This window comes from Scyliorhinus torazame, chromosome 17, assembly GCF_047496885.1.
Source record: "Scyliorhinus torazame isolate Kashiwa2021f chromosome 17, sScyTor2.1, whole genome shotgun sequence".
Lineage (NCBI taxonomy): Eukaryota > Metazoa > Chordata > Chondrichthyes > Carcharhiniformes > Scyliorhinidae > Scyliorhinus > Scyliorhinus torazame.
Genome location: NC_092723.1, coordinates 29,499,246 through 29,515,581, shown reverse-complemented (window position 1 = coordinate 29,515,581; position 16,336 = coordinate 29,499,246). Strand labels below are relative to the sequence as shown.

The 16,336-nt window shown below is 44.3% G+C and overlaps 1 protein-coding gene across 3 annotated transcripts in view; it reads right to left on the bottom strand.

Moving 5' to 3' along the window:
* Window positions 1-16,336, bottom strand: part of LOC140393809 (membrane cofactor protein-like) — a 74,684-nt gene that overhangs the window by 23,562 nt on the left and 34,786 nt on the right. For all 3 annotated transcript variants that reach the window (XM_072480272.1, XM_072480271.1, XM_072480273.1), the window contains exons 6-9: window positions 15,910-16,092; window positions 9,544-9,726; window positions 7,549-7,645; window positions 4,355-4,428 (exon numbers count right to left, since the gene is read on the bottom strand). In XM_072480272.1, the coding sequence (XP_072336373.1) occupies window positions 4,355-4,428; window positions 7,549-7,645; window positions 9,544-9,726; window positions 15,910-16,092 (537 nt within the window). The remainder of the gene's footprint in view (window positions 1-4,354; window positions 4,429-7,548; window positions 7,646-9,543; window positions 9,727-15,909; window positions 16,093-16,336) is intronic.

Genomic DNA, 16,336 nt, shown 5'->3' with positions numbered 1-16,336 from the left:
ACAATTTTGTGCAAAATCTTCTTATACAGACCAATTTACAGGTTGCAAAAGCTGACTAAACAGACTGCAGCATCACGATGGCAGTGTGTACCATCTACAAAATGCAGTGGATTAACTCACCAAGCATATTTCAAATCTGCAACCTCGACCACCAAGAGGAACAATTGAAGCAGACATAGAAAAACCACCTCCTGCAAGCTCCTCTCCAAATTCAACGCAATCCCAACTTGGAAATGTACCTTGGATTGTTATTGGGTCAAAATCTTGGGACTCCCTACCTAAAACCACTGTGGGCATACCTACACATGGACTGCAGTGGTTCACGAAAGTGGCTAAGCACCACTTTCTCAACAGCACTTAGGAATCGGCGATGAATGTTGGCTTTGTCAGCAATGCTCAGGTACTTTGAACAATTAAAAGTTAAAATTTCCCAGTTTTATTTTGGTGACTTGCAGAACCTATAGTTACTATCAGCAGAACTGTCAAAGACCAGATTGTGACACAAATATTTACAAACCATGTAAGCATCAGGTGAAACAAATTTCATCGTACAGTTCTATACTTTTGCATGCTGGCGTATCGTTGCCCCAATCTCCAGTTACTGTACAAATCAGTCTTTCTGCACCAATCAACAAATAGCTGCTGCTATAAGAATAGTTTGTTACCATTCCTGGCTTCCAGAGATCTTCCGGAGGTGGTGATGAAGCTATCCCGTTATCGATAAATGGAAGTTTACTTGTAAGAGCTGGAGAAAAATAAACAGTTGATGTTCTGAACTGACTGTGAAATGTAGGTGGCATGGTGGCACAGTGGTTAGCACTGCTGCCTCACAGTGCCAGAGACCCAGGTTCAATTCCAGCCTTGGGTGAAGATGTGGAGTTTGTACTTTGTCCCCGTGTCTGTGTGGTTTCCTCTGGTTCTCCGGTTTCCTCCCACAGGTCAAAGAAGTGCAGGTTAGGTGGATTGGCCATGCTAAATTGCCTTTTAGTTTCCTAGATGTGACGGTTAGGTGGGGTTACGGGGATGGGGGAGGGGGTGCTGGGCTTGTAGGGTGCTCTTCAGAGGGTCCTTGCAGACTCGATGGGCCAAATGACCTCCTTCTCACTGTAGGAATTCTATAGAAAGCTTTAGTTTAATTTAGATTAAAATCCTCCATTTCAGATACAGCAGATCAATGACCTCTAACACAATGCAGCATAGACCAATTCTACTACTGATCCCAGATTGTAGGAAAACTGTGTCCATGATTTGACTCCTGATATTCACAATGCAACAAATCAATTTTTTCTGCCATTCCAAAATTCAGCCTTCTAAAAAACGGCAAAGTGTGATATGTGTAATATCTTCAGAAGTCCCTAGAAGGTTAAACAGCAAAGGTTTATTTAAGCTAACAAAACTAAAGTCAGCAATGCGGCATACAGCACATAAGTCCTGGCCGGGACTACTGATCATGCCAGTCCCAATCCAGGCCGACTTTTAAGTATCTGTTCACAAGCCCCATCTGCTAGGGCTACTCCCCTCTACGGGGGAGCTTGTATTCGTCAAACCCCACGGGGAGATCAATTGGGTCATTCCCGGGAGGCTTTGAAAGTTTATACGTTCCCCCCCCAGAAGCCCGTAGGTCCCGTCATTGGAGGTGGAGGTGGTCTCCTTTGCCTGTGCCTGTGTTTCCAGCAGTTGTGGGGCTGGGTCAGGAAATGTGTAACGCATCGGGGAGCTTCACTTATGCGCTGATCGTTGGGGAGGGGGTGGGGGGGTGCTGTCAGCGGTCTCTCCCTGGCCAAACTGTTATGAGACTATGGATGTTTCGGTCTCCATGTCTGACCCAGAGTGGGGAGTATTGCTCCTCGGCAGATGGATGATGGGAAAGAGGAACGAAGGACTGATTCATCTGGCGGGGCTAGCTCTGGTACGGTTTCCCTGCCTTTGAGGTGGTCCACATGTCTGCTTACCGTCCTCTCCTTAGTTTTGACCATATATGAGTCTGCTCCAGTCTTTTCTACTACGGACCCCAGTATAAACCGGGCACCATTCCCAAAATTCCAGACATACACAGCATCTCCTGGCTTGAACCCGCTCTCCTGCTTCCAGTGGTCATGGTACTTTTTCTGGAGATCTTGTTTCTTCTCCACCTTCCCACCAAGATTAGGTAACATTAGGCTTGGATGGGTTCATCGTCTTCAGCCTATTCGTAATTCTGCTGGTGCTCGGTCGTTATATGTAGCGAGGTCCAATAGTTGAACAGGAAACGTACCAATTTTGACTACTGGTGCTGCTCACTCCACTTCACAAACTAAATTAGACGATAATCCCCAGGTTTTTCAGCCAGCTGAGCTCGTCATCTACTTTGGACAGCAGGACAGATAGAAAGGGGTGGGCCTTAAAATACTTGGATTGGCTTCTGGGTCTATGTAAACTTTGGCCATGGTACCTTTTATTTTCCCTCATCCACCCTGGAAAACCTTTGGGTATTTTCCCAGAACCTTGTACAATCCACCTGCTCCCATTTTAAAAATCTGCTGCCAATCTAACCTCTGTAAATTGGTCTACCGCAAACAGACTGGATCTGGACCTCCAAACCACTATCAGTGGCAGGTAAACCAATTACTGCCCGTAGGCAACTGGAGTCGTCATTGTTCTAAACATGAACAATGGCTCTCTGGTATATGATCTGTCTTTGAGTCCCTTACGTCCAGGTGATGGACCCATGTACGGCTTTCTGGTACGTCTTTTTGTCCAATTACTGAGACACTAGCCCCTATGTCTATTTGCATCTCCAGTGGGTGGCCATTTATCTGGATGGTGATCTTGATCGGGGCTACCTTTGGTGCTGTAATGCAATTTAGTTGCATACAATCATCCTCCTCAGGTTTTGCTGATGTCCTGGCTCTGGGTAAACGTGTCCCCCGACCAGGGCAATGTGCTCGCTGATGATTCTGGTGTTACCAGTCCCCACGGTTTCGACGACCACGGTTTCTACGACCACAGGTGCAGCATCATTGTGAGTCTCCCTCCTCGAGCTCCGGAGAGATGTCTCGCCAAACTCTTGGCCAATGAGTCTGACCACGGATGTTACTCGGGTGGCAATTGGGTCCCATAGGCTCTGCTTTGGGGGGGGGGGGGGGGGGGGGGGGGGGCGTCACTTGCTGGAAAGTGGTGGAGGGTGGGGCAGCCAATGTTACTTACCTACATATCCATGAAGCCCTGGAGTTGCAGGATTCCATTCTCCACATTTTCACATGAGAGAGATAATTCTATGGCCTTTATTTATTAATAATAATAATAACTTTTTGTCACAAGTAGGCTTCAATGAAGTTACTGTGAAAAGCCCCTAGTCGCCACATTCCGGGGCCTGTTTGGGGAGGCCGGTATAGGAATTGAACCCGCAATGCTGGCGTTTTTCTGCATTACAAGCCAGCTGTTTAGCCCACTGTACTAAACCAACCCCCAAGTCCAAAGAAGGCTCAACCAACAACCTACGTGGGTTGCCCTATTGTTTATGCCACACACGAGGAGGTCCTGCAGCATCTCTGAAAGGTTGACCATAGTCATAATGTTCAGCCAGCTTGGTAGGCACATCAGGAATTCCGCGATCGACTCCCCCAGGTTCACCCGCCTGTGTTGAACCTCTACCTCTCCCTCTGTACTATCACCGATGGTTTGCGGTTGTAATGGTCTGCCACAAGTGCTACCAGCTCATCATAGGTCTTTTAATCTGGGAAAGCAGGGTGGACAAGGCTTTTGATTTAAAGGTTGGAGCTCCACAGGAAGTCAGGAGTATTGCTTTTTCTCAGTTGTCTCCAGTAATTGCATTCGCCGAAAAGAAATACCACATCCGTTCAGCATACTGGGCCAATCTTCCAAGCCTGCGTTGAAAGCCTCAATCTCCCAAAAAGTGGTATTTTTGAACTTGATCTGATCCTGCTCTTGTGCTGAGGAATTCAAATGCGTTCCAGGCGCCCAGAATTGCAACTGTATTTTTTCATCATTGCCAGTATAATATCTTCAGGAGTCCTGAGAAGGTTAAACACCAAAGGTTTATTTAGGTAAACAAAAGTAAAGGCCTCAATGTGGCATACAGCACATAAGTCCCAGCCGGGACTACCGGGAGGATTTTTAAGTACCGGTTCACGAGCCCCAGCTGCTAGGCCTCAGTCCCTCAGTGGGGGAGCTCATATTCCACAAGCCTCATGGGGTGATCAATTGGGTCAACCCCATGGGTCTCGTGAGGGCTATTACAATAAATAAAACTTAGCACATGATGTCAACAGTTCAGATGTTTCAATTAATTTTCCTCAAGTCATTTAGCACAAAAATGCAATTGAGTTACATGGGAATATGGTCCCTAATTTACCTTCGCATTTTGGGACTTGGCCATCCCAACCATCAGCTTTACACAAACGGTAGTTTCTACCCACCATCCAGTATCTAGATAAAAGAAAACAAATTAGTTTGGAAAATACCAAAGCAAAAATCACCGATTATTAGGCAGTAAGCTCACAGTGATACAATGCAAAAGTGATACAGCACCTGATCAGGGAAGAACACGAATGGTTTTAATAGATGCAAGTCATGAAACAAATGCAATTGTAAACAATAAAAGGCAAGCAACAGATTAGCTGAGGAGCAGAATACAAATCAAGACAAATTAGGTTGTTCCTCATCGGATCTATGATGAGGTTTTGTGTGCTGTAATGCTCAATTTGTCAGAGGAAGGATGTCGGCATAACATGGCACAACATGCCGACTTAGTTCAAATGAAATATTTTGATGAATCAGCAGAAAACTTCTAATACTGTTCAGATTTAGGAAGCTACAAATTAAATATCTCCACTTTAAATAATGTCAGGAATTTCAATTGCCAGGTGTTTAAACAGTTACAACTCTAAAGTTCACACTCAAACTTTCCATAATTAGCAACAAATGGACAGTCGCTATTCCCATTTATTGCTAATCGCTGGTTCCTATTAGCCAATTTGCTATTCATGCTGATATATTAACTCACATAAGCTCTTACTTTGCATATTAACCTTTTATCAAATGCCTTTTGGAAATCAAAGTACATTATGTCTATTACTTGCGTCCTTATAAAACAACAATATATCTGTCAAGCGCGATTTCCCATTCGCAAAACCGTGCTCATTCATTCTGACCGTACAATGATTTTCATTAAGTGCAATGTTTTTCCTGAATAACATATTTTAGTTTTCCGGACAATTGATGTCAGGCTAACTGGGCTACAAAACAGTGTTATATTTGCTAACTTCCAATGCACTGGGATCCCATTCTAGAAACGAAGGAATTTTGTAAAATTATGCCCAATGCAGCAGTTATCTCTAACTATCTCTTTTAGAATGTTCGGATGCAGGCCTGCAGGTCTTTTTTATTAACTCTTCACTTACTAATCCTTTGGTTACTCTCTATTTAAGTTTTGTAATTTGTGTCTTCTACCCTGGAAACAGTCACAATGGCTGAAATTTTCTGCCAGTATTAGCTGCGGGCAAATATAGCAACGCCGGCAGAAAATCTTGTCAGAATCTAAACAAGATTTGCGCCAGCAAGTTCTTGCTTTCTGATTTTCCCCACCCCTTGCCGGTGAGGTAATGACGTTTCCGCCCTTATTTTAATATACTTAAAAGGCTTCCCCACAATATGTTGCCCCCACATTCAGAATTTCTCCCTTTTGTAAAACATAAAGCAGTCGAAGGACAAGAATAAGTGGGGCACAATTATAAAAAAATTCGATACCCACTGCAAATCGGAGGTGAATGAAACATTTGACGCTTCAAGTTCACCAGGCGTATACAAAGACTAGGAGAATCATTCAGCAGCTTTCTCACTGACTTAAAGCTGCTGGCCCAATCCTGTAATTATGAGACCCTCCGTGACTCCCTCATCAGAGACCGGATTGTCAGTGGCATTTCTGATGAGGGGCTCAGAAAATCTCTCCTTAAGCACAAATATCTTGATCGTGAAATGGCTACACAACTATGTTGTGCTTCAGTGATTTCATGAAGCTCTCTCGGGTGTGCTGTGAACAGGGAAACATCAGAATCACAGATAGTTAGTGGAGTTACATTTAGTTACAATTGTTAAATCTTGTTATCCAATTCCTAGTTCCCATGTTGAGGTAAAGAACTCACGCATTAATAGTTATAATTACTCAATAAACCTTTGTTATTACTGGACGAGTTCGAGTCTTCTTCAACAAGATTCAGAGGTCCTCACCATCAGCCAAGGATTGAGCTCCACTGGGGTGTTTAAGCAAGTATAGTCCTCGGGTGGAGGGGGGGGGGGGGGGGAGGAGGAGGAGGAGAGAGAGAGAGAGAGAGAGAGAGACGGACATGCTTGGGCAGTATACTGCACCTTCCAGTCCTTCACATCGCCATTAGCATTTCTTTGGTTTTGTGCCCTACACATCTTTGTTGCAATCTCTCCTCAGCTCCCAACAATCACTGACCTTCTACTTTGCTCCATCTGCGCCACCTCCTCTTCTACAGTATATAACCTATCACATTTCTCCCTCACTTTAGCTCCGAAGTCATATTGAATCGAAATGTTAATTCCGTTTCTCTCTCCACATATGCTCCCAGACCCAGAGTTTTTCCAGTATTTTCTGTTTTTATTACAAATTGCGGACAATTTGTTTCATTTTAGCGTTAGCCATGCAACAGTAGTTTGCAACCCCAAGCCCCATCCTTTATTCATTTCAAAAATGGCTGCATTTTCGCATAAATTGTCAATTAAACTTGGCACAGAAAATTAAGATTGGTACTTAGCAATTCAAGACCCCAGGGCAGCAAGGTGGTGCAGTGGTTAGCACTGCTGCCTTACAGCACCGAGGTCCCAGGTTCGACCCCGGCTCTGGGTCACTGTCCATGTGGAGTTTGCACATTCTCCCCGTGTTTGCGGGGGTTTCACCTACACAACCCAAAGGTGTGCAGGCTAGGTGGATTGGCCACGTTAAATTGGCCCTTAATTGGAAAAAATTAATTGGGTACTCTAAATTTATTTTAAAAAACAATTCAAGACCCGAAGGATGAAACTTGGCACTCAACACCCATCTCAGAAAGGGAACAAAAGAATAGGGGAATCTCATTCATCCAGCCTCGAAATGTGAGCTCCCTTCTCTCTGCACAGATGCTATCTGACCTGCTGGGATTGCACAGCATTTCCTGTTTTTGTTGCTAGTATTTCTTTTCCTGTCTTTCACTATCTGATTTCACTTTAATTCATCCTATTTCCTTCTCGGTCATTTTTCTGATTCCTTCTTAATCCTTTAATCTCACATTTAAAAAGATAGATTATTAGTCTCAAAATTCTGAATCAAAGTTTCCCTTTTCTCCTTGCCATGCCATTATCAGCATGCACTTCCAGCAATCTGGAGTGCAAAAGGTTTGAGCTGAAAGGCAAGAAGAAAAAAATCTGACTAACAGGGCATGCTGTGGAATGTTGCACTCCAGCAAGATCTGGGTCATTAGTTTCCTGATTACTTAAATAATTTCACCAAAATCAGTTTACTTCATCCAACACTCACCAAATACTCACCCTGCATTACAATAAAAAGTAGCTTTAGTTTCAAAAGTAGTATTTGGTGTCTCATAATATCCATTCAATATCTCTCCTGGATTACCACAATCCCTTGCTATGCAAAAAAAAATAGAAAATTATATAAGTATTGCAAGATTGCAATAAAATGTATGAGACATTTTTCAACATTCAGATCCTCAATTTTGACAGCTCTCCTATTCACAAGAAAAGATTTTGGATAAGGCAAAAAATAATGGCAAGGTATTACATTTTCTCTAATTGTGCAATACCTTGCAGTGGTAGTACTGACCTGTTAATCCACCTCTTAGTATTCAAACGTTCTCTCTAGCTTTGATAAAGAGTCATCCAGGCTCGAAACGTTAGCTCCCTTTTCTCCACAGATGCTGTCAGACCTGCTGTGATTGTTCAGTGCTTTCTGTTTATGTGTGCGAGTTTATCATTTTCAACCTACATCACTGGCGAGCAGCAGCGTAGAAATAGAGCTAAATGTGTAAGTCTCGAGATGGCACAGAGAAACTGAGCACCCCTCCCCCCCCCCCCCCCAAACCGGCACGGAGCTAAAGCTTCCAGAGGATCTCAGAGGAGCTTTGGCCCCAGATATGCAGTGTGCCGGCCCAAAAGCAATGTTGACATGTTCTGGACCCTTGAAGATAACTCCCAACTATGGGTGAATAGCTCCACTGCCTTTTGATACCTCAGGAAAGTTGAAGGCTAAGTGACTAAAGCCTGTCAAAAAAGTCTGGAGTGGAGCCCAAAGGCATATTGATGTCGAAATATATAATTATTCTGACAACTCCAGTAATCACCACTGCCAAACTTAGTGCTTTCCATTCCTTTGGGCTCAACGAGGTGGGGGATTGAGAGTGGCGCTCTGACGTTTGGGCAGACCAGGGTTTCCATACATTTTGCCCAGGCTTTCACCCCGAAGAAGGCATTTCACTTTTGATGCAGAGCATTGGGACAACACAGGAGACAACAGCTACAAGTGATAAGCCCAAGTCAATTTGTGCAGGGATTAGGTGTTACAGGCTGCCTCTGACAGTGAGAGGGGCCACCATGTCCCACTGACCAGCTGCTGTCCATCTGGTCAGCCCCCCATAAGTGAAGTGCTAACCAACCATGATACAACTGCTTCAATGGGTGTTTGGAGCTTAGAGTCTCCTCAAGTGGTAAAACAAAAGAAAAGTAAGAGAATGGGCACAATTTAATGGAAAACGTTTGTGTGTCGTTTCGGGAGTGACTTCCTGGGTGTTTCTCAATGGCCGAAATGCTCCCTCCCAACTCATTCCCAACATGAGCAGAGCACAAAGCAGACATGCTACACGCTTCGGTGGTGCCAACTTGGGTAGGCTGCTGGACACTGTGGAGGCGAGATGGACACCCTGTTCCCCCGAGGGGATCGAAGGTCCAGCTCCAGGTCCGCCAATGGCATTAAAAACATGCCAAAAGTCCATGAGGCTGTCAACATTCTGGAGTAGCATCTCCCAGGAGTATCTGTGCTGAGTAAAACAAGCATTTTGTTGCTATTGCCTTTAACGACAACCTACATGCGCAAGGTTCGATTTTCTGTTATCACAAATATGAAGACGGCACAAAGGAACTGGCTGAAGTCTGCACCCGATATGCGCATTAACCTCTCCTCCTATGGATCTGATTAGAGTGAGATTGTGAGGACCAACCAGGCTCCCCTTTCACATTAAAGGTAAGCAAATGTGGCATGTGACACAAAGGTCAGCCGCCATAGGTCAAGAAGGTCGTACGGTTGGTAAAAGTGGGTGCTAGGAAAAAAAGTTTGAAAAACACTGAATTAGAGAATACCCTTTGTTAATCCTCCAAGTACTTTAAAATTAACTGAATTACCATTTAAACCCTCTAAAGGAGTGATGGGAAAAAAACAGCATATCAATGTCAACCGAAAAATATACCTCAAACATGTAAAAGTACTTTCACCTCATCTTTTTTTTAAAGTTAATTTAAGAAATGGTTACTCACGTTTGCAAGTAGGTGGTGCTGGTATAAATGTATTGCCTTCTTTACATTCAACCACACTCTCGCCAACTATTTCAAAACCTTCATTACAGACATAGCTTATTGTCTCCCGATATCCATACACAGGTCCAAATCCTGCCCCTATTTTGCTATTTGCAGGTAATTCAGGTAATTGACATTCAACAGCTATCAAAAAAACAATACATTAGTTTCAACTCATCTTATAATACTACCAGGACATTTATCTGCCCCACAACGGAGTATTGATCCCATCCCATAAAATAGATTCTGGAGAGTGGAAATTAGAATATAAAATACACTCTACACTTTATGAGTAATGTAGTGTTGGGATTGGGGTACGTGCTAGTTATTTCTAGTCCCTATTTCTTTTGGTGTGTGGCTGTTGAAATTCAGGATTCAATTTTCATTCCAATCAGTATTACCTTTAGTCTACATCAAAAGCAGTTCGTATTGATTTATTCAAAGCATGTAGATAAACTCTTTTTAGAAAATATCATTTTGAGATTCAGTGAATAATTTGATACACAATGTGGTAAATGCAGTGCACTTGGGAGGAAAATGATGTACGATGATTTCCAAAGCTCCCCACGATTGTAGTTTTCACTGTATCATATCTGGGTCTGCTGCAATGAATACAGATTGATTGCTATGATTAGTCAACAATCATTGTAATATCATAAGCCACCCAGAATAATAGAAGATAAACTAAATGCACTTTGGCATTTTTTTCGCCAGTTATCTCTGCGTGCCTGTTAAAAATGCTGCTCTAATACCTTCACTCATTAACCAAGTTGTGAAGTTAATTGATGATAGGTGGCAGATTTGATCCATACGTTGACAAAATAGGTTTACAGCAAACTAGTGAGGTTGGATCCATCACACATCATAGAACATAGAAAATACAGCACAGAACAGGCCCTTCGGCCCACGATGTTGTGCCGAACCTTTGTCCTAGATTAATCATAGATTATCATTGAATTTACAGTGCAGAAGGAGGCCATTCGGCCCTTTGAGTCTGCACCGGCTCTTGGAAAGAGCACCCTACTCAAACTCAACACCTCCACCCAACACCAAGGGCAATTTGGACATTAAGGGCAATTTATCATTGGCCAATTCACCTAACCCGCACATCTTTGGATTGTGGGAGGAAACCGGAGCACCCGGAGGAAACCCACGCAGACACGGGGAGGACGTGCAGACTCCGCACAGACAGTGACCCAAGCTGGAATCGAACCTGGGACCCTGGAGCTGTGAAGCAATTGTGCTATCCACAATGCTACCGTGCTGCCCTTGAGAACAAATAAATCTCCACTATATCATTTTACCGTAATCCATGTACCTATCCAACAGCTGCTTGAAGGTCCCTAATGTTTCCGACTCAACTACTTCCACAGGCAGTGCAATCCATGCCCCCACTACTCTCTGGGTAAAGAACCTACCTCTGATATCCCTCCTATATCTTCCACCTTTCACCTTAAATTTATGTCCCCTTGTAATGGTTTGTTCCACCCGGGGAAAAAGTCTCTGACTGTCTACTCTATCTATTCCCCTGATCATCTTATAAACCTCTATCAAGTCGCCCCTCATCCTTCTCCGCTCTAATGAGAAAAGGCCTAGCACCCTCAACCTTTCCTCGTAAGACCTACTCTCCATTCCAGGCAACATCCTGGTAAATCTTCTTTGCACCTTTTCCAAAGCTTCCACATCCTTCCTAAAATAAGGCGACCAGAACTGTACACAGTACTTCAAATGTGGCCTTACCAAAGTTTTGTACAGCTGCATCATCACCTCACGGCTCTTAAATTCAATCCCTCTGTTAATGAACGCGAGCACACCATAGGCCTTCTTCACAGCTCTATCCACTTGAATGGCAACTTTCAAAGATGTATGAACATAGACCCCAAGATCTCTCTGCTCCTCCACATTGCCAAGAACTCTACCGTTAACCCTGTATTCCGCATTCATATTTGTCCTTCCAAAATGGACAACCTCACACTTTTCAGGGTTAAACTCCATCTGCCACTTCTCAGCCCAGCTCTGCATCCTATCTATGTCTCTTTGCAGCCGACAACAGCCCTCCTCACTATCCACAACTCCACCAATCTTCGTATCGTCTGCAAATTTACTGACACACCCTTCAACTCCCTCATCCAAGTCATTAATGAAAATCACAAACAGCAGAGGACCCAGAACTGATCCCTGCGGTACGCCACTGGTAACTGGGATCCAGGCTGAATATTTACCATCCACCACCACTCTCTGACTTCTATCGGTTAGCCAGTTCGTTATCCAACTGGCCAAATTTCCCACTATCCCATGCCTCCTTACTTTCTGCATAAGCCTACCATGGGGAACCTTATCAAATGCCTTACTAAAATCCATGTACACTACATCCGCTGCTTTACCTTCATCCACATGCTTGGTCACCTCCTCAAAGAATTCAATAAGACTTGTAAGGCAAGACCTACCCCTCACAAATCCGTGCTGACTATCCCGAATCAAGCAGTGTCTTTCCAGATGCTCAGAAATCCTATCCTTCAGTACCCTTTCCATTACTTTGCCTACCACCGAAGTAAGACTAACTGGCCTGTAATTCCCAGGGTTATCCCTAGTCCCTTTTTTGAACAGGGGCACGACATTCGCCACTCTCCAATCCCCTGGTACCACCCCTGTTGACAGTGAGGACGAAAAGATCATTGCCAACGGCTCTGCAATTTCATCTCTTGCTTCCCATAGAATCCTTGGATATATCCCGTCAGGCCTGGGGGACTTGTCTATCCTCAAGTTTTTCAAAATGCCCAACACATCTTCCTTCCTAACAAGTATTTCCTCGAGCTTACCAATCTGTTTCACACTGTCCTCTCCAACAATATTGCCCCTCTCATTTGTAAATACAGAAGAAAAGCACTCGTTCAAGACCTCTCCTATCTCTTCAGACTCAACACACAATCTCCTGCTACTGTCCTTGATCGGACCTACCCTCGCTCTAGTCATTCTCATATTTCTCACATATGTGTAAAAGGCCTTGGGGTTTTCCTTGATCCTACCCGCCAAAGATTGTTCATGCCCTCTCTTAGCTCTCCTAATCCCTTTCTTCAGTTCCCTCCTGGCTATCTTGTATCCCTCCAATGCCCTGTCTGAACCTTGTTTCCTCAGCCTTACATAAGTCTCCTTTTTCCTCTTAACAAGACATTCAACCTCTCTTGTCAACCATGGTTCCCTCACTCGACCATCTCTTCCCTGCCTGACAGGGACATACATATCAAGGACACGTAGCACCTGTTCCTTGAACAAGTTCCACATTTCACTTGTGTCCTTCCCTGCCAGCCTATGTTCCCAACTTATGCACTTCAATTCTCGTCTGACAACATCGCATTTACCCTTCCCCCAATTGTAAACCTTGCCCTGTTGCACGTACCTATCCCTCTCCATTACTAAAGTGAAAGTCACAGAATTGTGGTCACTATCTCCAAAATGCTCCCCCACTAACAAATCTATCACTTGCCCTGGTTCATTACCCAGTACTAAATCCAATATTGCCCCTCCTCTGGTCGGACAATCTACATACTGTGTTAGAAAAGCTTCCTGGACACACTGCACAAACACCACCCCATCCAAACTATTTGATCTAAAGAGTTTCCACTCAATATTTGGGAAGTTAAAGTCGCCCATGACTACTACCCTATGACTTCTGCACCTTTCCAAAATCTGTTTCCCAATCTGTTCCTCCACATCTCTGCTACTATTGGGGGGCCTATAGAAAACTCCTAACAAGGTGACTGCTCCTTTCCTATTTCTGACTTCAACCCATACTACCTCAGTAGGCTGATACTCCTCGAACTGCCTTTCTGCAGCTGTTATACTATCTCTAATTAATAATGCCACCCCCCCCACCTCTTTTACCACCCTCCCTAATCTTATTGAAACATCTATAACCAGGGACCTCCAACAACCATTTCTGCCCCTCTTCTATCCAAGTTTCCGTGATGGCCACCACATCGTAGTCCCAAGTACCGATCCATGCCTTAGGTTCACCTACCTTATTCCTGATGCTTCTTGCGTTGAAGTATACACACTTCAACCCATCTCCGTGCCTGCAAGTACTCTCCTTTGTCAGTGTTCCCTTCCCCACTGCCTCATTACACGCTTTGGCGTCCTGAATATCGGCTACCTTAGTTGCTGGACTACAAATCCGGTTCCCATTCCCCTGCCAAATTAGTTTAAACCCTCCCGAAGAGTACTAGAAAACCTCCCTCCCAGGATATTGGTGCCCCTCTGGTTCAGATGCAACCCGTCCTGCTTGTACAGGTCCCACCTTCCCCAGAATGCGCGCCAATTATCCAAATACCTGAAGCCCTCCCTCCTACACCATTCCTGCAGCCATGTGTTCAACTGCACTCTCTCCCTATTCCTAGCCTCGCTATCACGTGGCGCCGACAACAAACCAGAGATGACAACTCTGTCTGTCCTGGCTTTTAACTTCCAGCCTAACTCCCTAAACTTGTTTATTACCTCCACACCTCTTTTCCTCCCTATGTCGTTGGTAACAATGTGCACCACGACTTCTGGCTGCTCCCCCTCCCCCTTAAGGACCCTGAAGACACGATCCGAGACATCCCTGGCCCTGGCACCCGGGAGGCAACATACCTTCCGGGAGTCTCGCTCGCGACCACAGAATCTCCTATCTATTCCCCTAACCATTGAATCTCCTACAACTATTGCTTTTCTATTCTCCCCCCTTCCCTTCTGAGCCCCAGAGACAGACTCAGTGCCAGAGACCTGGCCGCTAGGGCCTTCCCCCGGTAGATCATCCCCCCAACAGCATCCAAAACGGTATACTTGTTTTGAAGGGGAACGGCCACGAGGGATCCCTGCACTTTCTGCCTGTTTGTTTTTTTCCCCCTGACTGTAACCCAGCTTTTCTTGTCCTGTACCTTGGGTGTGGTTACCTCCTTGTAACTCTTCTCAATCACCCCCTCTGCCTCCCGGATAATCCAAAGTTCATCCAGCTTCAGCTCCAGTTCCCTAACACGGTCTTTGAGGAGCTGAAGTTGGGTGCACTTCCCGCAGGTATAGTCAGTGGGGACACCGGTGGTATCCCTCACCACCCACATCCTACAGGAGGAGCATGTAACTGGCCTAGCCTCCATCCCCTCTTACCTGACAGAATATAGCTGCCCTGTGGACTAACTAGATCTCCGCCCTCCGACCCTGCTCCCAGTCAGCTACACTTTCTGTAAACTCCTGGCTCTCTTCGCACTCTTTGCGGAAATGTCGGAAACAAAATGAAAGGAGCACCTTACTCCCTCCTCACCTAACTCCCTCGGTCACCAAACTCTCACTATCGAACTCAAATGCACCAAATTCAGCACTCCCTCGGTCACCAAACTCTCATTATCGAACTCAAATGCACCAAATTCAGCACTCCCTCGGTCACCAAACTCTCACTATCGAACTCAAATGCACCAAATTCAGCACTCCCTCGGTCACCAAACTCTCACTATCGCACTCAAATGCACCAAATTCAGCACTCAGTGCAAACAAAGTCTGCACTGTAGGGGATCACTTTTATACTGTGAATCTAGCCTCTGAAAACTGGCCTAATCCAATTAACTAATTAACAAGCTCCAGCTGCAAGTGCCTACAAGTAGAAGCCTGTTTAAAGCTTATTGAAAATTCACCTTCTTCTAAACCAAACAGCAACTTTTAAGTTAATTAACTAAATAAAAGAAAGACTAAACTTTAGATAAAAATGAAGCCTGATACTCCCTCGGTCACCAAACTCTCACTATCGCACTCAAATGCACCAAATTCAGCACTCAGTGCAAACCTGTATTATATCAAAATAATTGCTCCGTCTGAATCATAGAACATGGAAGATAGAACATACAGTCAAGAAGGAGGCCATTCGGCCCATTGAGTCTGCACCGACTCACTTAAGCCCTCACTTCCAACCTATCCCCGTAACCCACTAAACCCTCCTAACCAGACGGTCAACAGCACCAATTCTATTATTAGAAGACAGAAAAATACCATTCTACAGAAAACAAAGGGCTATATATTTTGAACCTCTTTCATACAGAAGTAATCATAACTTTCTATTGCCAAGATGCACTGTTTCCGTCATTGTGAAAAGTTAGGAAATATTCTTTACCAATCCTATAGTACTTTCAACAAACATAGAAGTGCTACAGTTCACTTATTGAAACTCTCTGCAGGAATGAAGAGGAGCAAATAAAGGAGCATACCAATGTCAACCATGAAAAATCAACCGTAGGTATTTATAACTGGAAGACTTGAGGCGATGTTCTTTTGATTTAGTCCTTAATTCAAGAAATGGTTACTCACGTCTGCAGGTAGGTGGCGCTGGTACAAATGTATTGTTTTCTTTACATTCAATTACACTCTTGCCAACCATTTCAAAACCTTCATGACAAACGTAGGTAATTGTCTCCCGAAATTTGTACGTAGGTCCAATTCCTTCCTCTATTTTGCTCTTTGCAGGCACTTCAGGACGGTGACATTCAACAACTGCAAAAAAAAAGATAATGCTTTAGGCTCCACTAGGTAACTAACTGCTCTTATGATCCAGCCAAAGATTTTACCTGCACCACAACTGAGCATTGTATCCATGCAATAAAATGTGTGTGTGGGAATTAAATGATATAAAAAGTGCTTTTTAAAAGCCTTGGTGTCAAATACCAATCAAAATAAAATGAGTGGTTCTGACTGCTAGACGGTGTTTATGAATTCCCAATTCTTTTTGTGCTCACTA